This window comes from Ptychodera flava, chromosome 6 (genome assembly GCF_041260155.1).
Source record: "Ptychodera flava strain L36383 chromosome 6, AS_Pfla_20210202, whole genome shotgun sequence".
NCBI classification, from domain to species: Eukaryota; Metazoa; Hemichordata; class Enteropneusta; family Ptychoderidae; genus Ptychodera; species Ptychodera flava.
The window spans coordinates 12,735,021-12,762,236 of NC_091933.1; the positions used below are offsets into that span (position 1 = coordinate 12,735,021).

General features: G+C 40.1%; 1 protein-coding gene across 1 annotated transcript; it reads left to right on the forward strand.

The window, feature by feature from the left end:
• The first annotated feature begins 354 nt into the window (after positions 1-354).
• On the forward strand, positions 355-25,227 carry LOC139134869 (inter-alpha-trypsin inhibitor heavy chain H3-like). The gene is made up of 13 exons (XM_070701942.1): positions 355-824; positions 2,529-2,564; positions 2,941-3,101; positions 6,400-6,510; positions 12,349-12,487; positions 12,762-13,037; positions 13,707-13,992; positions 15,031-15,572; positions 16,463-16,739; positions 17,213-17,320; positions 22,104-22,217; positions 23,047-23,394; positions 23,952-25,227. Exons 1-13 carry the CDS (start codon positions 711-713, stop codon positions 24,200-24,202), a joined length of 2,763 nt encoding a protein of 920 aa, XP_070558043.1. The 5' UTR covers positions 355-710; the 3' UTR covers positions 24,203-25,227.
• The last annotated feature ends 1,989 nt before the right edge of the window (positions 25,228-27,216 follow it).

Sequence of the window (27,216 nt, forward strand, 5' to 3'; positions counted from 1 at the left end):
CCCATTTCTTCGCTTTAGCCTCCAGGCCTCCGGTCGGAGGCACGGAGGCCAAAGCGAAGAAATAGGGTCTAGGCTAGAATGGCCATGACAGTGCACGTAACTGCTTGACCGCGGTGAAACGTCCCGTCATTTCATAGAAACAACCGCAAGACCACCCCCCTATACTAAACTATCGTCAAGACGCGTCCCGCGCGTGTATGTATTGTATGCATTTTTGACTTACAACAGTTACAACTGCCACCACTTCAATGCCATGACCCTGACAGTCGACAACGTTAATTCTGCAAACAATTTGTTTCACAGGAAGTTACCCGGCACATCACTGCACATCCCATGTACATTACAGCAGAAATTATACGCAGTACGCACGCGATGAGAGGCCACCTGAGTTGTGGTTACGAATACCATTGGATATGGGAGGTCACGTGCAGTTGATTTATTAGAATAGCTCGCGCCCGGAGCCTTTCACTGTGCTGCACACGTCCACTTCGATCCTTTGGATCGACCGTGACCCACTACCAATTTCCTCGAAAAACGGATGCATTTGGTGCGTCGGCGCCTTGTAGGTGACACTGTTAGTCCGACTGCGAGATAAGACGTACGACGCATAAAATCGGTGGGAGACGCTGGATCGAGACAGTTCATTGAGCAAAATCTCTGCTGGACAGTTGCTGTGAAGAACGGCCGCCTGTGAACCGCAAATCGCCAAGATGACGCGCTTGGCGTTTGTGGGTTTTATTGCGGTTAGTTTTATGTTGATCGAAGTTTATAGCAAGCATGTCGGGATAATCATTCCTGGAGATCGTCAAGGCACGGCAAGTAAGGTGAGGTTTGGAAAGTCTTCTGGGCAAGTGTGATGCGCGCATACGAAATATCATAAACAAAGTAGGCAACATAGCGTACCACAAAGCGACGACTTGCGTGTAATTGTATACTTCATTATGGATCTACAACGAGCTCCAGTGTGTACGCTTCCAGTGCTGTTAACCGCAACACAATTATTTGCTATTGTCAATGACCGTGTTTACGGTCTTGTAACCTATTTACATGCTCCACTATACAATGCTATATTGGCACAGGGTTCGCGGAATTACGGAAGTATGTACGCTTTTCTATAATGAGTTGCGGGCTCTTTGAGATACAGTATTTGTGGTCGCAGAGACGTTTGTGATATTGGTTCTCTTCAGCTGCAAGTAGTTTATCAACCTCTCAACATGTTGGTAAAGATATCAAGATTTAAGAACCATTATCAAACAGCGAAGTGTAACGTCGCAGCATTTGATGAATGCGTGTTGTCGTGGCAACACCCACATGGTAAAGGCGCAAACAGTGGTCATTCTGCCGAATGTTTCAACACTACTTTAAAATACACTGCTATCGCCTGTCAAACTATTTTTTACGTTTATGTGGTGGATGTACAACGCAACTGCGTGTCCTTTTGTCCTTTGGACCGCGTTTAACCTCCATTGTGATTAGTGTTACGAAGACTCGCGTTGCTTATCGAATATTACTCTAAAAAAACTCTACCCATTGTGTCCACGTGACAAATTTCCCTGTCAAGAACCATGTCGTAGCATTTTGTGTACTTCACCAAAAGTTTTGGGCAAACCACGGAGAGTTTCTAGAAAACAAAATTGCCCATTGATTCTTCAAAAACAAAATAACGAAGATGACATTACTGTCTTATTTTACAGCCATGTTTGCACAAGGGAAATGTACATATGTAAAATGACCTTTCGAAAGTTTCCATGCGCCTGTTGCTCCCGATTTACGCATGTAGCGAAAGAAATAAAATCAGCGAAAGAAATAAAATCATGGTCCGGTCTCAATCTGAAAACTTACAAAGCTCATCAATTTGCATATCCGGGACCTTTTCAAAATACCAGACAGAGAAGTCTCTTGACAGGCTCAGTTTGCCTTACAATCTAATATCTCAGTGGGTATTTTAGTATATGTGATCAGTAATCTTGCACGATTACATACTGTTGATCAACGCTGTATATCGGTGGCAACAAGCAATCATACCAATCCGTGCACTCTACATTTGACCTTGCCTCCTACCGCCATGAACAGTCACCCTCAGTTCAATAGCACATCCAGATCTTTTTACATTACATGCATTACCGGTGGTATCAGTAATGTATCCGTTCAGTCACAGTCGTGACCGTGGTTCAGTGCATGAATTGCGGTTGAAAGGATTTCCGATACCTAACAGTATAACTGCCTTCTCACAGAATACATACATGTAAGAGACAAATAGCATAGGAAGGCAATTGCAATGGTATGAGACAACACTCCCTTGAAACATAAACAGTCAGTGTACCACACATTGCAGCTGCATGAAGTCTCAATGACAGTTGGACAGTCGACGAAAAAAGGTTGTACGGTGATGGTGGTTTTTAAGGTCAAAGGTCACAGTGTGCACGGTAGGATCAACTGATGGATTCAACTTTCAATGTTAGGGTTTCAAAGACAGACTACATGTAAGACTTGAATAGTGAAAAATTGAATTTCATCTTTTTCCACAGCGACACCGTAGGGATGTAGCGATCACGGAAGAAGAGGTGAGTAAACGTGACGTAAATATGCACATTGGTGACGTCATTAAAACATGACCATATGAATATGACTTGTTGTAGTTTGATGTGAAACATTTTACGACTAGATATGATGTGATTCGATACAGTTTTGAACTGAATTTATAAAATGTATTCTTTAAGAAAGTAAATTCATAATATTCCGCTAGTACATAATGAGTGCATATTATTCATATGAGGTTTGCACCATTTCTGCCAACAATCTGACACTACCTGTACTGACCAGTTCACAGCAGGCCTTGCCGTATTAGGAATTGTTGTCTTCGGTGTTGAATTTTTATCATGATAACTTCATTTGTATAATACTGATTCTTTGCACTCCTTTATTTGACAATATGTGCAGAAAAAGCCGGAAATCTACAGCCTCGCAATTACGTCATCAATAGCGGCCAGGTTCGCCAACACCGTGGTTAAGAGTAAAATCGTCAACAGGGCTAGCACGTCCAGGGAGGCTCTATTCACTGTACAATTACCGGACTCTGCGTTCATCTCCAACTTCTCCATGTAAGTGCAAACTAAAGACTGGCGTATCTCTTTTTTCACAAGTGCATCGCATTTAACTCAACAGCGCCCGTTGAGGTGGTATCTCCGCCATAACGCATCGCACGTGTGGGCGTCAACTGTACAATAGCTGATTATCGTCTGACCATGTTTGCCAACGGTATTGACGACTTGCTCATCTTCTCATTGCGGTCCAATCAATCGGAACGACTTCAGTTCAGATGTGCTTTGTCAACTAATCTTTGAAAAACACAGATAGTAGCTCCTTGAGGACCGTTCGCGCCCCAGGGTCTCTCATTTGAACATAAATTTTACAATTGTCCACCACCACTTTTAAGGACGGTGACAGTTTAGACCGCAAGACCAAAGAGTGCGCGTGCGTGTCACTTTCCTAGTCATAAGTGTTTCACAAGCGCTGAGAAAGTAAGAAATCATCTCAATGACCACCGGAATGCTACTCCCAAAACGGTAATTGCCTATCGTCTTTGACATATGACCCAAACGAAAAGAACTCAACGTAGTGGATAGCAATGAAGTGATAGCCTATGGCTATAGCCGAAATCTACACAGAGACACTCACTGACATCACACAACACGTGCACAGACAGACACACAAACCGAACATCACACTCCTAGTAATTATGCAGCGGCCACCTTTACGGCCGGGTAGTTAGTTTATAGCTACCAGTAATTTATGCTTTCGTTCTTCGCATCCACGCTATCTCTCTGTATTCTCTGCAATGAAAGCGGACACCTGAACAAGTGCCCCTTTTCAAATGCAAAGCAGCTGATACTGTACATCCTTTGATACAGCGCCTTCTTGAGACGCGCCAATTGAGTCGAGGTTATTCACTATCAAACTTTCAATAAAAGCGGTGCTAGGAATCACTTTCTTTAAGTGGATGACATCCATAGGCAACGACAGACGAAGATCCCCTCAATCCGGGTACTTCGACCAGCAGACGACATTAGTTAATCTGCGTTTTTTGAAAGCGAATGATAATACAGTTCACTGAATTATAAGATATACTTAGGTGACGTAAATTGCATGATGCATTTGAAAATTTACTTTCATAATAAACGATTACAAATGACGACAGTTTTGACTCAAAGATCGTTTGCTCACGCCAACATCAGGGCAACCAGTGGCGTGATCAACTCTGCAAAAAAGATTTGTCATACATTACTCTGGGTAGGATTTGGTTTGATTTGTTGAGGAGGGAGATACATGATGCGAATGAGGAGTCGTCCTATGCCAAAAATGAGTAATTTAGGTCAATGTACAGACGTTTCAAGTACTGCACGATACAACTATTGAACGTTGTTGTAACTTTTCAGCAAGATGGCAACACTAAGCTCGTGGATAAAAAACGCAAATAATCGATATTTTTGTCAGGCATGCTAACCTTAAACATCGGAGTGTTCCTCTCACTTACAGCGATTGTCAATAGAATTGTTTCTATAACACCATCTTTGTTTCCTACATGTCAAACGATAATCGTCGAGTGGATCAGCTTTCTTGCAGTCATATTTGCATTAACATTTAAAAAATCAACTATGAAGTTGGCATCAAATAGGTGAGTCACGTGGCACATTTCCAATAATTAGAGGTCCCACCGCTTCTCAGAAATTTGAGAAATATTGTCAACGTCCAGAAGTACTGGTAATTAGGCAGGTAAACGACAAACCGCGCCAGTTCTTTACAAATCCATCAGACAAGGAAACAATGGATTATCTCTTTTTAAAGATCATTTGAAATTAGAAAGGCCCACCAAATGAATGATCGAACAGTGACCACAATTTTCGAGTACTCTTATATTCATCAAGAAGTCGGTAATGAAAGAAAGTGGGTAAAAAGAACCGAGAAAATCAATTATCATGTATACTGTTGAATGACAACATTCCGGTGTTTGAAATGTGTGAGGTCACTCTGAGGTCATGCAAATGGCGGCATATTAATCAGCGTGCTGGTAATGAGATACTGAGAATACCACTTTAACTCTTCTTCGCGCATCCGGTCATAAAGAAGCCCAGTGAGACGATCAGTCATTAATTTCCGACTCGTGTTCAAATTTCACTTCATCAGGTCAAACTGTCCACATATACACTTAATTATGAACGCCTTTATATGTGTACTTTGAACGCCGTATCTCCGTCCTGTTTTTGTGACGAAATTTAACAAAACCTCATTTGAAAGTGTCTTTAAAGAGTTTCGCGACTGAGCTTAATACTCTCTTTAGGGTAATATGCGCCTCTAAAGTGAAAGCGCTAAAATTTTGCTCAACCTTTCGTTAGGGAAACATTAAGCTATTATCTCTGAAAACCAAATGAGTACGAAAGAAACAAACTTAAATTTAACGGCATTTTGAATTCAAAATGGCCACAATCACTGTGTCAATTCTATGGGAGAAAATACAATTTAAGATTTTCAGAAAAATAAGCCAATAAAACTTTACTTACCCCAAGAGCTTCAAAATTACAAAATTACTCCCAACAACTGGTAGACCAAAAGAGTATTGCAGAATTTGAGAGTTCCAATATATGTCCCCCGGGGCGTATTCTACCTTATTAAGCCAGCAATCTATTGTTAGGTGTTGCTATTTCCATCACTATTTCACTGTGTCTCCTATCACGATTTTTGAGTAGGCAGAGACGCTCAGTATCCTACTACTATCAGCTGGAATGTGAATACCATACAACGACTCAAAATGCAGAACCTTTCATTTCAGTGTGGACTTTTAATAATGCAGTTTGCAGAGTACACAATGACCAACTTTGACCTTCTGATTTCTTGAATTCTATTTCCGTAATCATTGCTTCTAATTTTTTGTTTTTTTCTCATTATGCTCTTCCGCAAATTCATTTACTGTTCACCGATATTTGTGTACTCAGTAAGCGATCCGTGAGTTTTCTTCATCTTTTTTCTGTAAACTTTTTTCCCGACTTGAATTTTCATAGCGCACATTCACATTAATGGGTACTTTAGTGTCATTCATATTCAGTTCCCTCGTATATACTTCAAGGTTTTGATGTTATCAAAGACTTATATATGAATGTGTCCATTAAAAAATTCTACCATTTCTATCAATACTAATGTTAACGTACATCCGCCAAATAGTTTGCTTTACCGTAATGGGCATATGTCACCATGACAACAAATCAAGAAATACGGCTTACTTTTCTTCCATACGGGATTCTTTCAAGAGTAGCCTACGCGCTAACACGGCGCATCGGCAAATTTCAAACAAATGAACAACGATCGGTGTTGTTACTAATAATGTGATCGTTCAATTACTTTCAGGGAGATCGACAACAGCACTTACGTGGGCGAAGTGAAAGAAAAACAGAAAGCGGAGAAAGAATACAAAAAAGCCAAGCAACGAGGACAGAGTGCGGGTCACGTGAGTGCCAAGTAAGTCTGGTCTGGTTCGTGGTGCTTGTGCACTCCCTCCGCCACTGACGCTCAAGGGTTGACCGGCGGTAAAATCGTTCATTGTCTTTCCTATTTTTTAGTCACTGTTTGTGAGATGTTCTTGTTCTATTCCGACATTCACGGCCCACTGTTCAACTTTTCAACACAACTTCTATCCTCTATCTATGAATTTCATGTAAGTGTTGACAACTGAATTACAGTATTGACGAGTGTTCATTTGTCAACAATAATATGACTGTATACAGAATGATGTCATATGTCGTGTTGGCACTCCGAGTGTAATAGTTTGCATTTCAACATGCAAGTGGGCGGAACAAGAGAATATACTGTATGCTTGTTTTTAAAAGCAAAACACATGGAAAATTGTCAAAAGTAACAGCTATTCGGTTCCTATGGCTTTAGAATGATTTTCTCTTCTAAGGATGGAAGGTCTGCATAGTATCGGCCAACGCTTTATGTGTTGATAGGAAAAGTAGACGTATACACATTTGAGGAAATTTCACTGATTCGGTCGAGATTTAGATCAATTTCTTTTCCAGCTTGGCTCCGTTTATTTGTAATTCTTTTGGAAATCAAACTCGTGAATGGACTTGATCCTTGATACTGAATTGGTAAACAAAGTGTTTCTCCTTACCTGTCAAATCGCAAGGAATCTCAAAAATTTGAACAATTTTCCGGGCTGTCAGTAAGTGTCAGTGAATTATGGAATGTACATTTTGGACCAAAGTACTTGTAATTAAGTAAATTACGATGTAGTTAAGTAATAACCGGAGAGCGAGAGGAAGTCGCTGTGATCATTCCGTTATGGAAACACCAGCTATACACTTCCAGCTGGCAAAAATCAGAACGCCCCTTCACGGAGCTACTCGATTCTTCCTGCTGTGCGTTTCTGGCTCTTTTTGACAGTGAAGACAATGTCCCCAAATGAAACGAATAAAGCAAGACTCTACCATGTTTAAAAGTGGTTATCCCCCCCCCCCCTGTTTGTGAATGGAATCGATTCCCTGATTTCTGAATGATTTAAGTCCGGTAATTTCAGCAGGCATTTCTGATCGCAAACTTTCATTGAAACAAACCTAGTTGAAAACATATGTATATGGTTATACTGGTATTCATAGTGTTAACTATTGTGTATGTTTTTTCTTTTCGAGTGGGAATGTTATAGATATTGAGCATATTCTTAGCGCGCAGTTGCCAAACTCAGGACCAGTCTCTTGTGCAATCTTTTCAAGTGCAGAAACGTACATAAAAGACGTCTTTTCGAGGATAAATAGCTGTAAAGTTTACGAATACTTTTAAAGCAAGTATATTTCCTCATTGTCTCCCTAAAGAACGCTGAAATACAAAGTACTAGTCATGTAAACAAAGGGCATTGTGTATATACTGCTATGGTGTTACCCATATATCAAATGTGGTCAGCGCTAAATTTAGTTATCAAAAATAACATTAGACGTCAAACAAAATAAATGCTGCGATGGTAAGCAGGACATTGGGAATTTCAAATATGATTTTTGGAGTAGAAGCAACTGCACGTGTGTAAACGAAAAGAAAAAAAGTACTGTGAAATACATCGAAAGTTACACCTTACACCGCTTCATTTTGAACAAATTGTACCACTAATTGGACCATCTCTGCATATTTAATCGATTTGCTGTGGTGGGTATGGTTTTTGTTATGTTTTCTGACATCTGTTTCTCATGTCTTCTCAACTCACCAAACGCCGCATCCTAACAAACATATGTTTCCCATAAGACCACCGATATGTGAGCTCCGACCGGTCGTGCACCGTAACTAACTAAGTAGACATGAAAGAACTTCCCTCCTCGTGATCTCGACTCTGTTCCGCCAACGCGCAAACATTTATTTCCTTTTGTGACCTTTCCTAAACACTGGCACTTTCGTTGTTGACAGCAAACCTAAATGCGAGACCCGAGTTTCTGCATGTGGCCATGCGGGTCGCGCCGGCGCAGACCTGGTATTTGCTCCATGCCAGTATCAAGTAATTGCAGCACGTAAATAATTACATTGTACACGCAATCCATGTCGAGGTTAGCCTAGTATATCGCTTTCAGAATGAACTTACAAAGAAGACAGTGAACTCAAACTTTATTATAAAATATTATCTCTGAAGTATTAATATTGGTAACAAGTCATCGTCGATGACACAGTCCCCGCCCAGCAAATGGTGGGGAAATTAATTTACGTCGTTGTGCACCAGAACATGTTCGTGTGAAAAAAGCACGATTTTTGTTTTGTTGTGAAGACCAAGTCGTGTAGCAGGGTCGTGCGTTGGCTCACAGTAGTCATGAAAAAGGAACTGGTGTTTGTAGAAACTTATACCAGGTTAATGCATATGCATGAGTAAAAGAAAGTCAAATTTCGGCTGAAAATGAAATTAAGTGCATGGGCTTGTAGTTTACAGTTTAAGGCTGTAGACGGCATGTCAGGTTCCTGCTACAACTGAACACAAACTCTCGATCCTAAAAGTGGCTGCTGAATATAAGAAATGGGTCAAGGTTAGCGCAAACTTTGGGGGAAATAATGGACCCATATCAAATATTCAACCATCTAACCGTTCTAAGTTTAATGGCTGCCATGACTGCGTTATGCACACAAATAACGAAGGTAATGTTGACAGTTTGAAAAACAAGGCAGAACTCAATATGCTAGCTCATCATACCATCCCAAAAGTGCACCATTTGTACGAGAAAATAGGTCTAAGGTCATTCCAAATTTGCAGGACACATTATCGCCTAATACAAGGTGTTACACCAGAGGTAGCATGACTGAAACTCACTTTTATTCTATTCAAATACAAGTAAATCCACAACGACTCTCTCATATTCTAAACTCACCTTATCTCACCGTATTGCCGCAGCGACAGCTGGTGTAAAATTGCCCACGTTTGCCTTCGTGCAGAACTAGAACTTGGAAAAGATCTTTGCTCACAACAATGAAATCATTTGCTGTTGACCATCAGCAACGTCCGATATTTCACGGGCGAGACTGTCACTGTTTGTTTTTCTGTGTCAAAACAGTGCAGTGTCGTGTAAAGGTCTCTAAGTTTAATGTATTTTGTTTCTGGCCTTTCCATGTGGGCTAACTTTCAACGATACGGATTATCTATCACTGTATTTTGATTGTGTAGGAACATGTATCTCTATAAACCTAAATTGTCTCCTATAATATCTATATAAAAATCATTCTTAAATTCGTACTTGTCTTCGTACAGAACAATTGACGCCATATTCAGTTTTCTAAAATTTCACATGAACAAGAGACAAGGCTATTCTTATCGTCTGATATCCGCGACTCACCACTGCATCTATGCGTTTTGATGCACTTCTCTGTATAGAATCATGGGACAACGTCAGGTTTCTACCTTTCCTCTACAAAACACACGCAAAAAAAAATACCAAAATTATTGTTATGCTATTTTTACCAATCTGCTACTATGACCTGAAAGTTTGAATGAGCGGAATGCAATGACGCCATTTTGGTGAAAAAGCTATTTGCCCCATCTTCACTACATGTACCAGTATTACATATTAAGCTTAGTTGGCTTTTCGCCGGCCAACGTCGATATCTTTTTTATACATAAGAAATGATATAGAAATCAACAGGGCACCATGACCTATTTAGCACTGTACATTGTACATCAGGGGTTGTAAGTTGATAGGAAGTTACAGTATACATTCAGTATACATCCAGGCACACGTCGTCAATGACCCTTTCCTTGGCATCGTAAAAACCATACAGAGTAGAAGCGGTCTCGCTTGCCTCGCTTGCTTCTGCCGTTCAGAAGTTCAATGATCTAGTTTATCACAGCCTTTCACGGCATTCGCCTGGCACTTTGATTAAGAAACCCAGATACTGCAAAAAAGACAAACCACTCGACAACATTTGCTTTTCGTCAGTTATCTCGTTGACCTGTGAAGTGTCGGTCAAACCTTCGTTGTGTTGAATTTTGTACGGGGAAATTAGATTCTTGTGAAGCTGTACGGGGACATGAACTGCGTGATATTTTGGCACCGAGTAAATGATTAATGTTGACTCTGTGATAACATGGAAAAACCACAGACATGACTGTTGTTGCGCGGTCGGTCTAGGGTTGGACATGAAAACTGAAGTAAACCACAGCTTGTCACAAGTGACAGCGTGTCAATAGTTCGTCTTGCAGGTTAACGGATGGCCATGTTTTCGTAGGATTTTCTTTCATTTTGCAAAGCAACAATACCAATAAGCTGGATCAAGTTACTGTGATGTCCCCGACATCCCTTAAAGTTTGCTTTCTCTGCGTCGTGCACATTGTAACCCGAGACCCTCGAGTCTAGCTCCACGGTCTATGGTGTACGCTTCTAGAGAGTTACAACATGGTAACATTCAAAAAAAGGACTACCCGCCGGTAGAGCAGTATCAGCCAATAACTAGGACTTTGATGTAGAAAGCCAAGAAAATGTCATTGTTTTGTTTTGTTGTAATTTAAATTTCTACAAAGATTCATATGTATCAGGAAAGTGACGTCACTGCGCTACCTTCTGAGATAAAATTGCAAGACTAGTGCTTTTGTTTTGCTTTCTTTACAAAGAAACTCCGCGGGGGAAAGTATACCCGACCATTTTCTTAGTAAGTTCGGAAGATAAAACATTGTGTCATATCAGACAACCTACTCGTTGCTTCATACATTTGAAAGTCCCTTGAAGACGAACGTTTTCGAAATTTACGCTGAAAGGAAATTACAATATATCATGTTTTATTCAGCTCCCTACTTCTTTGAATGCTTGCACAGCAATATGACGCAATACGAGCTGCTTGATATCAAAGAGCGGCCCAGGACGTATTTCAATATTATGTCAAAAAGTGAGACCGGGTCATTACATTTTGTCATTTTTTCCTGAACCACCCAGGGCTAACTACAAAATTTGGAGGTTTTCAAGGAAAAATGACAAAATTCTCACTACTGCTTTGTCCCCCTTCTAAAGGATCGTTAATGTAAACAACGTTCAAACGCGAAGCAATTCTAAGAGAACGCAGTATATAGAAATCTGACTGTCTTCGCTTAAAGAATGACTCATCCTCTAGTAATTTTCAACTAAGTATTTTTAGCTACACTCAGACTCATACTGTAATTGTTTCGATATCGTAGCTCTGTACTATCGACTTTTTCGGGGTTTTTTTTGTAAAAACCAAAGAGAAAAATGTCTAAAGTTGGTTTAATTTTGTAGTTGATATTTTATCATCGTAACCCTTTAACACTGCGACTGCAGAAATATTAATCCTTAAGATATGAAACCGCTGTCGAAGTCTCAAATCGTAATCAGAAGAAAAATAGAACAACTAGATGACTAAGCTACTGGCCTTTTAGCCATTATATCATTAGCGAGTGTGTGATACCGTCCCTTAACTGTTGATGTCACAGCACACGTAGGCTCTACTGAGTCGACAGAATGGCAAATGTGCTCTCATTTGTTAGAGGGAATGTGTCATGCATTAGTCACAAACTGATGGAAGATATACATCCACTCACATCGCCCATGGTTTGTTGTCCTTTTTAATGGACAGAGACAATCTAGTCTCGCTTATGAATAGTCGGTATTTTAGTACTTTCCTCGTATTCCTACGAATGCAAGGAATTCATAATCGGTATACCCTGTAGATTAAAGCACGTTGGGTTTTATCGGAAGAAATTGATTATCCCGCGGTCCTCATGATTAGCGGCACAGAAAGTTCAAACACATCATAACCCTAACTGATGGTAATGAGTTCAGGCCAAACGACTGGCATGTATTAAAACGGTAATATTGTTTTCCCCTCTAGGCCTCGAGAGACGAATACCTTTAAAGTAGCTATCAACGTGGCTGGCGGCAGTAAGATTTCATTTGAGTTGACCTACCAGGAAATGCTTCAAAGGAGACTGAGCACCTACGAACACAGAATTAGTATTCGACCCGGCCAGGTAACCAGCTAAAAACCATATGCAAATTGTTAATTTTCATGATTACGAAAAAAATAGTTGATTTTTTGAATGTAGCTATAAGTTACGATATATTCAATATTATCCTACTCTTTGGCTTCTTTGTGATAATTCGTATCTTGTATATTGGTGCGCCCTCCGGGCGTAGTGATCTCCTACAATCGACTGAAACAGAATCATGAAAGTTGTAATACAAGATACATCTTCTGAGACCTAATTCCCGGAATAATTGATTTTTAATCACTTCCATTCGTAGATTGTTAAACGACTGAAGATTGACGTGTTCATCACTGAACCTCAAGGAATCGAATTTCTTCACGTGTCGCCGATAGTAAGCAACATTGTGGACACCTGGAATTTAGGTGGCAGCGATGAGACTCCCGTCACTATCAACCAGGAATCCGAGACGAGGGCGCATGTCAGCTACTATCCAACGGAAGACGAACAACGAGCCATGTCCCCCGAAGGTATCATGGGGGATCTATTCGTACGCTATGACGTGAAACACGACACTAGCGCGGGTGAAATTCAGGTGATTGCTCGCCATTCTTGAACATTTTCCAATTGTCGTGTCTTTTCTTTGTTTGTTTTTCTCGAGTGTCTATGGTTTGCAGCAGTAAGTTGAATTCACTATCTTTGTGGGAGGCCTGGTGCCTTTAAAAGTATATCGTGTCAAAACTTTTGAACAATGCATGGATAGAGTACTTTGATCACTTTGAGACAATAACGTTGCAAGCTGCCACGAGATATGGTTCAGCGGCTTTCTATCGTGCTGACAAACCGAATCTATGTCACAACCCGATAGCTTTGTGTGGACGCTCGCCGAGAAAGAGATGATGGTGCAAGACATCACAATAGCATAGTGTTATTGCGACTACTCACGATGAAAGAGCAGATCAAAGAAGCAGAACGCATAGCTTAAACCTGTTCAGGCCAAACCATCGAAATTAAACTGTAAAGTTACCGAGTAAACACATGTAACATCCCCATGACACATACAATTAATATCAGTTCAAGTCACACCATACAAGCCTAGTGAAAATCGGGTCTTCAGACAGTTAAGTTTATTAAATATGCAGTACAGGATACATACGTTTCACTGATTTTAAGAAACCAATCAACCTGACCTGACTTTGGCAGATGAACCTAGCAGAAAAAGGGTGAAAGGTTAATGGTCCATCACCTTTATTGTATTTTCCAGGTTCTGAATGGTTATTTCGTGCACTACTTTGCGCCGAGTAACCTTCCGCCAGTGAAGAAAAACGTCGTGTTCGTTATTGACGTCAGTGGGTCCATGGATGGTACAAAAATAGAGCAGACCAAGGAAGCCTTGAGGGTCATCCTGAATGACATGCGAAGTTTTGATCGCTTCAATATCTTGACATTCTCCAACGATGTAAGTCAGTGGAGGGACAGCACGGTCCTCGCTACGCCGGCGAACGTAGAAGCAGCAAAAACATACGTCAGCAACTTGTTTCCATCAGGAGGTACGCCATCTATGTATACACACTTACAAACTTTCAGGAGTTTACGCTCTTGTCCCCTTGGAAGCCCCCCCCCCCACACACACACACACACACGTGGAGGGACTGTGTGAATGTACAAAGCAACTATTTGCGGAAGAGTAACTCGTCCCTTCTCCGTTTGACAGTCCTTAACGTTTTATCCGGACAGGGACGTATTGAAATGTAGTAAAACTCACGCAAACCCCGTGTATTGGAAGCACGTGTCTGTCTATAAGCATAATATGTAGGAGTAATGTATTATCATAGTGACATGGCATTGAGGAACGAAGTCCTCCCCTAAATAACAGTACAAGAGAGGACTGCATAAAATACACTATGCTCTTCAGCCTTTCCAATCAACTTTGCCGTATTTTGAATAATTGCCGGAAATTTCAACAGAATATTTTTGCTTACCCTTTTCAACACCATTTTGCATTTAATGTTACTGTCCTCAAAAGTTATACATACATGTTCCGAATATCATCACAAAGACTGCCATTGAAAAGGAAAAATTATTTTACTTTCAAGAACGGTTATAATTTTGACAACAAAATATACAGACTATCACCTCGATCTCTTCCAGTTTCTGTACCCACTGTTTAATAAAAGGCAGTATGCCTTATCGGAATGAGCTGTCAAGGAGCATTGACTACGAGAGAGATTCATTGTTCCATACAGTTCTAGCTCGTGATCATTTTTCAATTATCCACACGGGCGAAGCGTGGTAACGTCACCAATGGTTTTATTCCACACTTTTTCTCGTTGACGATGCAATTCGCTGACGTCTTATCGATAAATCGAGAGGTAATATAACATTCAACAACAACATTTCACACCTTACATGATGCGCTGTCTTTGAAAATCTAATACTTTGTATTTTCACTCACTGTAGAGAGAAGAAAAAGAAAAAAAATGGGCTTGTTTATTTGCACGACAAAAATATTGAAATTAGATTAAAAATTACTACGATTTCATAACTTGACTTCTTCGTTCTTTCCTCATTGCACGTTGTCTATTTAGGTACAAATTTCAACCTTGGACTTGTCGAAGGTGCTGCAATGCTCCAGTCTTTAGTAAACAGCACAGAAGATGATGAAAGGTCGGCGTCTTTGATCATCATGCTGACGGATGGCAACCCAACGTCAGGTCAAACCAACCTCGCTACGATACAGCAAAATGCCAAAAGAGCGATCGATGGACAGTACTCACTTTTCTGCCTGGGTTTCGGTAACGACGTAGATTTCAAATTCCTGCAGAAAATCGCCCTCGAGAACCAGGGTGTCGGGCGTCGCATCTACGAAGACTCGGACGCCAGCCTCCAGCTGAAGGGCTTCTACGACGAAATTGCCACGCCTCTGCTGTTCGACGTGGACATACAGTACCCGAGCGGCAACGTGGAAGAAAACACCGTCACCCAGAGCGCGTTCAGGAACTACTTCAACGGTTCGGAGATCGTGGTAGCTGGAAAGTTGGTGGAAAACAACGTGGCAAATCTCGTAGCAAATGTGGTAGCCAACGGAGCGGATAGTGAACTCGAATTCATGGGAGATTTTAGTCCCGAGGTATGTAGAGTGGCAAGATAAAATTTAGTGAAAGGATTTGACCTGGCACGACATTTTAAAAGGATTTGACTTCTGACGTACAAACATGTACAGTTGCTATTGTTTATTTTCAGGTGCTGCCTGTATGCTGACGCCTTAAATGATCTTTAAAGCGTCAATGGCGCAGCTATTTTTGTTAATATTCATGTAATAGTATTCAACTTAACTCTTACTTCCTTAAAACATATACCCTCGGGTCTATGGTGCTTGAAACCTGTTTTTCAAGGTGTGCATAACGAACCAGTCTTAAAAAACTCTTCCACTAATTCACCGGTGTCATGAGCGGTATGCAAATTCTCCATTTACAAATTACTCCAGCATCACAAATATGCTTTTTGTCAGCGTATATGAATCCATGCATTTGAAATGATCGTCAGAGTGCTTTTTGAGAATACTGAATTGTGAGTAATTCATAATATCATAACGCTTTTTTAGTTATTTTCTCTGAGCAAACTTATAGTCCCACAGATTTACAGATTTCTATGACGTATTTCTTGGGCTCTAATAGAAATCACTTAAGATGACTATAAAAATCACGATTTGCACGTATTATACATACACATACACACATACACACATACACACACATATGTGTGTGTGTGTGTATATATATATATATATATATATATATATATATATATATATATATATATATATATATATATATATATATATAAGTGTTTTTACTTTTGTGTAAAGTATTTGATGTATTCTCAATTTAGGACTCTTATAGTGCTTTGAGATCCTGTATCGAGCATTTGAAACCTGTGCGAAGACATCGTGGTTCAGTATATATGTATTAAGACGAAAGGAGACGAAAAACTGTGTCATTTGCCTTTTGTTGACTGCAGGAAACTCCAGCTTCTCTACTTAACAGACACGTGCCAGAAGATTTTGTTCAACGCCTCTGGGCCTACCTAACCATTAAAGAATTGCTGCGTAAACGTGTATTAGCTGAAGATCCAACCGTCAAGGAATCTCTATCCCAGGAAGCACTGCAGTTGTCATTGAGATACAACTTCGTTACTCCACTGACTTCGATGATCGTTGTTAAACCCGAGGTTCCGGAGACTAACCAGGCCGAGGGTGAAACCTCTCAAGAAGACGGAGCTGCCGACAAAGATGCCGGTAAACCAACGACACTTCTGCCAACAACCGTTCCGCGAATTTATGTCTGTTTATTATGTCTGTGCCTGTGTCAGTTTCTGTGTCACTCTGTCTGTGGGTCTCTGTCACTGTTTGTACCTCACGGAGTGCAACTTATTTAGCATTTTGGTCATCAAGGACAATGTTTTCAACAATTTGAATTCATTTGATTATTTGTACTTCACTGTGCTCCACCTCGGAATACAAAATCACGTGACCATACATACGTTGGTTTGAGGTTTAGGCAGGGTCATTGAGACAATGATAATACGGTGAACACGTATTATGCATGAAATCCACGCAGTCTACTCAAATGTATACCACTCATAACATCAGTATGTATGTTTTTTTTCTTTCAACACTGACAATTTCCTGTCCGAAATTCCAGTCGTTTTCGAACACTTTCATCCATGCCTGCCTCTGAGTGTTTGAACAATTCCTTTTATGCATCCCAGGTACCCCAGCACCGACATCGGCACCCCGTCCTTCCCGAAGAAAATCCAAGCGAAAGAAAAGTAGAGGAAGAGCACGCGGAGGACGTCGTGGAGGCGGAAGATCCTACGGTTAGTTTTTGATGTGATTGCAAAGTGGAAAATGTACAATGAGAGTGCCATATCAGAGGGCATTTTACTGCCTGTAGCCTATATTTCTGAACGGGTACACTAATTGAGATCATATAGGAAGCGTATTGTGCGGATCACACTACACGCAGATCTACTTGACTGTTTTTATTGACTGTACATGATGGCTGAACAAAATGGCATTTTCGTTGGTACGGATCTACCAGTTCGCTTGTGAACTCTGAGAGTCTGCAATGACCAACTGTATTTTTATTATTTTCATTCTGAATCGTCGTACATGTTTTCGGGAAATAGAGTGCTTTAATTCTTTATGCTACATGTCACCATAAATACTAGAATGTAACGTCCAACAGATGTCGTGAAAATGGTTGCATTCTGCTGACAGAAAGCACAACTGAACGCCGGGAGGTAAAGAAAAGCGCAGAGCGTAATGTAGCAGTCATGTAATCCCCGAGGGACCCAACCTCGGGCGATACGGGACAAATGTGGGGGATTAGACTGTGTTTGCCATGAAACTATGCCTGAGGGGTGGTCCATTGCCTCATTTTGATCCCCCTACTCACTTTTCACGGACAAGTGCAGAATTTAAGAATGTCCCTCCCATTGGGGTGGGGGATTTACTTGTTTTAGGTGGCGATTTTCCAGATTGTCTTGCCGCAGGGGGTGGGCATTTGACAAATATTATAAGATTAATGTCCAAATCCCCCACTATGCCCCGAGGTGGGGAGGTTGGGGCTTGACATTGACTGCCGCATAAAGATATTGATGTAGAAATTTTCTCCTGACTGAATTGATGCGACAAAGCAAGATGTTGACCTTGAGTATATTACAGTAAATACATCTTATATTCAATAATAACAAGGCGGTATTGCTGAAGGCAATAAGTACTTGGGCCGAGATAGAGTAATTTTGAGGACAATATATACTACTATTCAAATATGGTCTTGAATTTCCTCCTGTCAATTAGGCAGTTGATTAACTGGTTATTAAACGAAGCAATCGCATGACAACGGCAAAATATGTCTAGCAACTTTTGTGGAGTTTGAGGCAGGGGTTCTTTATTTATAGTGAAATTGCTTAAACTCCTTAAATATTCAAATTACAGCAAATTTCTTTGTTCTCGATGGTAGATGTCTAATATTTAGATGGGCATATTTAGATTTCTACCCTATAGTTATCCCTATATACCAAAAATCGGACATCTAGCTCTATTGGCTTGCTCAGAATTAGATATGCGAATAATTAATGAGGTACAATATGTGGTGTCATAAGGTGTCCCATCATACCAAATATGAAGGGTGTAGCACTTGTGGTTACTGAGTTGTGGACAAATATATATATTTGAGGTCAAAGGTCATTGAGGTCACATGACATTTTGTCAAATAATTGTATTGCTAAGTTATTCCTATATACCAAAAATCAGACCTCTAGCTCTATTGGCTCGCTCAAAATTAGATATGCGCATAATTAATAAGGTACAATATGTGGTGTCATTAGGTGTCTTATCATACCAAATATGAAGGATGTAGCACTTGTGGTTACTGAGTTGTGGACAAATATATATATTTGAGGTCAAAGGTCATTGAGGTCACGTCACATTTGTCATAATAATTGTATTGCTAAGTTATTCCTATATACCAAAAATCAGACCTCTAGCTCTATTGGCTCGCTCAAAATAAGATATGCGCATAATTAATGAGGTACAATATATGGTGTCATAAGGTGTCCTATCATACCAAATATGAAGGGTGTAGCACTTGGTTACTGAGTTGTGGACAAATATGTATATTTGAGGTCAAAGGTCATTGAGGTCACGTGACGTTTTGTCAAACAAATTATATTGTTAACTTATCCCTATATACCAAAAATCAGACCTCTAGCTCTATTGGCTCGCTCAAAATTAGATATGCACATAATTAATGAGGTACAATATGTGGCGTCATAAGGTGTCCCATCATACCAAATATGAAAGGTTTAGCACTTGTGGTTACTGAGTTATGGACAATAATGTATATTTGAGGTCAAAGGTCACCAAGGTCACATGATATTTTGTCAAAATGTCTGAGATATCTGCGTGAACTGATGGATTCACTGATGGACTCACGGACGGATATGACCCAATCTAAAGCCCCCTGGACTTTATCCGTGGGGACAAAAACTGTGTCACTGCATCCTTTAGGCAATATGAATACGATGAGAAACTAAATTTTATTTTTCTTGGCCTTATACATGAAAGTCTATGGAGAACTGCCTTATACATGGGAGTCTATGGAGGTGTAAACTAAAAGTCCTCTAACACGGCCAAATTCGATCGCATTGTGAAACAAATCGACGTGCATCTGTATGGGGTTGGGTACTATTCTTGTGCAAAGTTTGAAAGAAATTGACTAGAGCATGTCTGAGATATCTGCGTGAACGGACGGACGGACGGACGGACTGACATGACCAAACCTATAACTCCCCCAGGACTTCGTCCGTGGGCACTAAAAACAATGCAACAGTTATTACAGCTACACCGGCAGTAGGTTCATATCCAGAGCCCCGTACGGTCTGCCGCCGTCGCTTGAAAACAATCTCATAAACCTGGCCATATGGGCAACTGTGTATGAGCAGCTGGATGCTTGACTTCCCGGAGAAGGCGAGCTGTCATGTTCAAGCTCAGGATTATTTGTCGATCAAATTTCAGTAAATTTACCTTACCTAGATGAAATTTTGTCTATATGCTGAAATTTCGCCGAAGTTTGACAAAATTGCATCGATTTTTCAGGTTCATATCCGACATTTTTGAGTTTTGAGTGCAGACAGAAATAAGTTTTGAGGCAACATGGCTGCGACCCCATGTTGACCCCTAGCCCTGCGTACGATGCTATGTGCTACAGCTAACACACAGCATCGTACGCAGGGCTAGCGAGAGAGTTGCCGACATCGACGGTTATTTACGAGAAGTGAATAAAAGACTGTCTGTCATTTTTGGAAGCGATCGAGTAGCTGAGGTAGGCTGGGATACGACTTGGGCCCAAGAACGCTGAATTTCGGCAGTAATTTGGCTTTTTACGTCAAGTCCCAAATGGATTTGAAGTCACCGACCCTACGTACGCGTACGGGTCTTTGCAGGGCTGTGGTGAGCGGGGCGATTAGCTGTAGCGGAACACACAGCATCGTACGCAGAGCTAGTTGACCCCAAGTGAAAATGTGTTCGCGATCAAATCTTCCTATATTTTTTTCAGAATTTTCGACAAAATCATTGCTTCTTACATCTTTTGTAAAATATAAAATATTAAAATAAAAATGCGATGTGCCATGTCTCCAGATTTCTAAAATATCGTTCGTTGACCGTTCGACGGAATACTCATTTCGCAAACTTGTGACGCAGTTGAAATTCAATACTGACCGCCAAATAATCTTAATGAGACGAGATCATTCTAGACATCCTCCAAATTATCCAACCATTCGCGTTAGAGTTCAGCTCGCTTAGAGGATCATAACATTCTTCGGCCTTCGTTTAGATCGACCCTAATCTCTCCCATTTAAGAAATAAATACACAAGCTACCTTGACAAAACTTCGTGCACCATCCAGGACCAAACACACTACAAATCTGTCTTGACGTCATCATCTCCTTACATGGTAATCGGCATACCGTATTTTTTAGCAAAGGAGACACAGAATACGTCGAGTATTCAGTTTCAAAACGTATTACATTGTGTGATGTTGTCAAAAAAAGGTAATGTTACTGCAGTGGTATAAATTACAAAACACAAAAGTTCAAATCAGTTTATTTTGGACTGGCTTTACCCAACATTTCATATTGTTTCTTATGCCAGATTTGACCACGTGCTTACTGGCGACCCCTTTACATGCAAATTTTGTGTCAATGGTGTGTTCTCCTGGAAAAACAAACGTACGATTTCTATATGAAGGAGGCGAAATTTGCCCTCAAAACTCGAAACCACCCCTTTATGGGGTGTACCTAGCTATTTTGAACGAGCTTCTCGAATCTGCAGCTCTATTTCGAAATGATGGTCTGGTTTTCTCAGCTCAAGGATAAGTGTTCTCCATCGCTGTGGGCATTACTATTCTCAACTGGGGGTACAGTTTCCAGTCGTAATGTTTTTCATTGTGTCCGGGATATAAAACCTTTCCTTTTCACAATTTACTTCGATTAACACTAGTCCACATCTTTTCAGCAATTAAACATGTTTCAAGTTTAAATGTTAAATTCTGGTCTCGAGCCCTCTTGTTCGACCAAACTGAAATTACCCCTCCCACTTTGGCTCGTCCAGTAGGTGTAGCAAGGGTCGTGCCATCGCCTAGGAAACGGAGGGTGCATTAATTGTTGCATTTCGATGCACATTTTGATTATATTCAGATTTTGTGGCAAAAACTCAGATAGAGAAGCATTAATATTCACATCTCACTTATTCAAGACTGGCTGAGAGCAGCACTTCCATTCAGTTAACATCATTACGCCATTTTATGCCAAGAAAGATGAAGCCAAGACATTTTGCCCTCCCTGGTCTCAGCCAGGAATGGTTATACCTTACAGAGTTTTTTCCCACGGAATGAAAACAAATGTACTTGGGCTGAGGCCCAAGTATAATAAGTGCATATATTTGGTTTCAACCAGTCCATGGCCACTACCGATGTGAAGATATATTTAATTTAGGACCAGGAATGATGATTGTACATGCGTTACAACTCCTCCACAATATCTGCAGGTTGCTCAATTCTCCCTTTTTACTCAGTATCAACCCTTTCTTTGACAGCATATGGTGATCCACACTTTGTCGTTGATCTAGAAGACGGTAAAAATATGCTGTGTTTCAACATAAATGGCGAAGACGGCGAAATATTAACCCTGGTCAGCGACCCTATCAAAGGTATCAGATCACGTTGTCAGACCAACATACATGTACATGGCACAAGACCAGTAATTTACTTCCGGGTTCATTACCAAGACAGTTTGGGCGAAAAATAGTGCGGGCTTCTGAGTTTTGATATCTTTATCCATGCTTGTTTGCTTTATAGCTTAAATACCCTTGCAAAAATCATTGCTTTAATCGCAATGCAGATGGTTGCGAAAGATGGCTGTAGCATTCTCTGGTAACATAGGGGTTATGAAGTATGAAATCATACATGTCGCTATGAGCATGAATTTCTGCAAAACACCACTGGGGGCGCTATTGTCATCACTCACTCTAAAATATCAATAGACTTGCCCACAAGAAAAATTTAATTTAGTACTCAATTTTACATTAATCTAACACCTGTCAACAGTATTTGCGCCGCTAAATGTTTTAAAATAGGAAAATTTACCTTCAACGGTACTGTTTGTGGCCTATGGGAAATTAATTATTGGTCTTATGACTAATTGAATGAGAACTTACGACATTGAGAACGCTACTCAGCTTACAGACAGAACCACAACGAAATTGTTAGCAGCCATAGCGCGAACAACAAACGCCAACAGTACTAGTAACCGAACGCGATGGAAGTCTGTAAACGAAGATTTTCAAATTCAAATATTTCTATTAACTATCAAAACTAACATTCACTGGGTATCACATTGTTATATTTAGAAACTTGTTCCGTTGTCAAAGGGCAAGATTGCACAGGATAACGTCGATTGGTATTTTTTATCACACTTTTTTTCTTCAAGTTTCTTTTCTTCCGTACTAATTTAGATTTTGTATGTGGCTTTACAATTAGGTCTGCACGTTAACGCCAGATTGATCGGTGACGGCAACGCTAAACACGGCACATATATGGGGGAAGTGGGCATCGTAATCGAATCGGAGGGAAATGCACATTCCATCTTTCTCACTGCGCAATACGTCGCCGTCGGTACCTCCTTCACGTTTCCATGGCAACCGATGATACAGCGGTTCTCCAACTTCGCCCTTCAAATCGACGCTGACCATACCTTCACTCTAACCTACGACGACAACATTGTATTGGTCCTGCATAAGGTTCTGCGACACTTGCCGACCCCGGATTACTTTGGATTCTACGTTGAAGATGGGAGTGGATTTTCCAAGAAAGTTCACGGACTGATAGGTAGAGATATAAGTATTTCCTTTTCATACTTAGAGCATGAGCTGCAAGGATTTGTTATTAAGAGTGACCAGTTGTGTAAACTTGCATTATCTAAATTCTTTATACCCAATTTGCCTCTTTGTAAGTAAGAATTAGCGACTGAACACCAGCAGCGTAGTTCTGCAGTAAAACCTACGGCTGATATTTAACACTATTATTTCAGATATGCTAGAGCTTCCACACTGACGTATCAGCAGAGTCTTGTGACAGTTCAGGTTGGCGAGTTTGTTTGTGGGAAAAACAAACATATTTAGTGTAATAGTGTAGAAAGCAAGGTTAAAGGGGCAATCATCAATCCTTGGTTCTCGCATTTATTCTTGTTGACGTTCACTATTTACATAATATTAGTCCTTTGATCCCCTTTTGAAGCTGATAAAAATCTGCCCCTTTAACAAATATAATGGTGGTAATTTTATGTCAACATACTCTAGCGGGAAGCAGAAATGCACATTCCGGAACAAAAATATGGAAATGTCATCCAAAGCTATATTTATTTTCCTTTGTATTTTGTCCCGCAGGCCAATTTTATCGGAAAAATATGTCGATTGTCAACGAGCAGGAGGACATCTTTGATCCCGGTTACCAAGAAGCCGAGCTGGCGATAGGGGATCGTCGAGTCGAGGTCTTTGAAAACTACCGCAAGAACGAAAAGACGAACCAAAGGGTCCGCTGTTGGTTCGCACACAACAACGCGCGTGGCGTTATCGACGGAAAGCGCACTAGCTACATCGTACATGAACTTTTCTACCGGAAGTTCACGCCTCCATGATGCTAAGGGTCATTGAGACCTTACAGGGAATATACTGGAGTTACGTCTGCCACAAGCTATGTATTAGATTTGAGATGTTTAATTTAGAATGTTAATCGGTAAAATTCGTAGTCCAATAGCCATCAGTCTTATAGGATTGCATTATAATTATTTACACCAATGTATAAAAATCAATAATCTTCGAGATCAAGATCAAGCTATTCAGGAGTTTACAGAAAAATAATGGTTAGTGTGCTTTTGACTCTTGAGGACGTTGGGAAGATGTGACTGCGCATATCAATCCAAATACTTGTGCATTTGTAAAAAATCGTATTTCTACCTCACACCAATGTTTTATCGCCTGATTCTCACCTGAATCACGGTCCCAGAGGGACTGTGCCACAATTTATGTTATATTGAGTCGTCACTTTTTGAATAGTTTCTTAGCTTTTCTAGTCGACAATTTTTTTTTCGGATTCATATTCTGAGATTGTTCAAATGAGAACGTTGTTTACAAGTGCATTATGGGTAAAAGTGTATTTGATCCGTTGAGTAAGTCGGCAAACACAGATGTTTTCATGGAAAGTCTGGTACGAAATTTGGACTTTGTTATAGATAACAAATTTCAATATCCCATTCACGTATTCAAAGCATCTGAAAGGTTTCTTTCCAAGATTTTGCTTGGAGTCCTCGGTTATCGAGCGTGATTCAAAGAAACTTTATATTTACTTTAATGTATTGATGTAACTCGATCAGTTATGGTCAATTTTATCCTTCGACCGTCATCTAAGACTTTATCCAAGGAATGACTCATTTTTAATATTTTAAAAGATATATTTTTGTTGAGTAGAAATGATAATCATAACCATATTCTAGAATATTTTCTTTTGAGACATGTCCGTTTTGTGATGTTCTAGTTCCCCTCGACTCTTAGACTTCTTTTGATTGTACCTTACTGTAGACGTTGATGCAAAAATCGGATCGGATATGAACACCTAGAAAGTTCCGTATATAAAAATAAACAGACAATTCAACAGTCAACAAAACGGAAAGCGTGCATCGTGTAAACATACTCTTTACCAAAATTCGCAGACACAAGGCTTGCACAATTAAAACATTCTCCCCCACCGACCTCATGTAAACGTATGTGAGCCAACTACAGTTTTCCCGCCATGACGATATTATTTGGCACAAAATGTAAAGATGTACTCTGTGTCCTGTCAACCTTGTATAATGTTATGAAATATACGTCGGCTACACCTGTCAGTAAGGATACCCCACAAGTACACATGGCAAGCGCTTTGTGTCAATTGCAAAGCGTCACAATAGGTTGCCGTCAAATTTATCTCCATGGGACATCATTGAATGGCGTTTCTTATCGTGTGATCTGTCACCCCTGCAGCTAGCTCTTTTTAACTATACACGTCACCCTCAAAACAACTTGGCGTACTGTTAAGGATTAATTCAAACTCAGCTGTAGACTTGATACCTCTCCAACGAGGAAATATTCTTGCAACTAAAAGAGGATTTTACAAGTCTTTTAATGACATTTAATGACCTATAATTAATAGCCATATTTCACTTTACGTGTTTCTCTGTACAGACACACTTACCCAGTACCTTGTTCCCATTTACTTCAAGCTACTTATCCACAATCTAACTATCCACCTACCTACCTATCTACATGTTTCTATATACAAAAAAACACGCACACATCTATATATACATGAGATAATTCACTTTCCGTTGATACGGCATTTTATCACAACATATATTGCTCGTGCGCCAGGACGAAGGAATGAAAATTGCACCGAAAAAGTTTTCATTCAACGGTGTATATGACGGTGACAGCGCCCTCTACCGCCATGTGTTCGACTTACAATGTCGTCATCACTCAATAATTCGTTCGTTCGTTGTTAGAGTGAAAGTTCACCTGTACAGCACCTGTCTGTAAATTAAATAGCGGCGCTATTGAGACATTAGCTATAGAAGCATTGCTGCGTATTGTCAACGTACCTTCCTTTTTTTGAGAACAGGATCTGATGTAATGAAGCCATTGTGAACGTATCCTATTTTTCCTATGACAAGACACTTTGTAAATAATGATTAGAGAGGTTAAATGTAATTACGCGTACTTCTGACGTGCAAACGCGTATCCGTGCTAGCGCGTGACGTTGTCGATTAAGTTGTGCGTAGCCGATGATTTTCAAAAAATGGATTTAGCAATTTCAGTAATTTTCACGTAAAATTAAATCCTTTTAGATGACATCTATCCAAACTTACACCATCCTCAAATAACGTTGTTTGTTTTTCTTTAGTTGAACTATTACGAAGTTTAAGAAATTTTGCGTCTGTGCATGGAGTGAGACGGCAGTGAGACTACGATATTATTACAGAAGTAGAGTGAAATTACAATATACATTAATCGAAAAATCTCAAGAAAATCCGAAAAAGACTACACATAATCATTGCTACGCGGAGAAGTGTCACTTACCGATCCGAACGTTGGCGCTACTTCGGTTATCACGTGACAAAGACTTCACGCGAACTGACAGAGCGTAAATATGTGTAACTAAACCTCTCTATTTTGGTTCCTGTAAGCTCCTGAGACAAAGTTTCTGACAAACCGTAAAACTAAATATATGAAAAAACCCCCGAATGACCAGTACTTAACTTCACTTCCCGATATTTTCAACTGGTAGAACATGGTATACAAATGAAATTCTATATTCAACATTTTTCTGTAAAAAGACATTTTGTCGCTTAAAAATTAGATGTAGCGGTTAGTCAGTGCAGCATTCAGTGATTATGGTCTGCTATTAAATATTCTCATTGGTAGATGATTGGTAGATTGCGAGATAATGTCGGGGAACGGATATTCAATATCGTGGAAATGGTTTATGGCGAATAATAGCAATGAAAGAGGATATAGTTGAACCTCAAAATGAGCCTTTTTTGAAGAAAACCAAACATCAGATTCAAATAGAGTCTTTGCATTCGATACGGAAAAAGAGGCCAGACATTCCCGACTAATA

Coding starts and splice junctions, on each gene's coding strand:
- LOC139134869 (XM_070701942.1), top strand. CDS start 711: ATGACGCGCTTGGCGTTTGTGGGTTTTATTGCGGTTAGTTTTATGTTG. Junction 2,565..2,940: donor TAGCGATCACGGAAGAAGAG/GTGAGTAAACGT, acceptor CAATATGTGCAG/AAAAAGCCGGAAATCTACAG. Junction 16,740..17,212: donor AGCTGCCGACAAAGATGCCG/GTAAACCAACGA, acceptor TATGCATCCCAG/GTACCCCAGCACCGACATCG.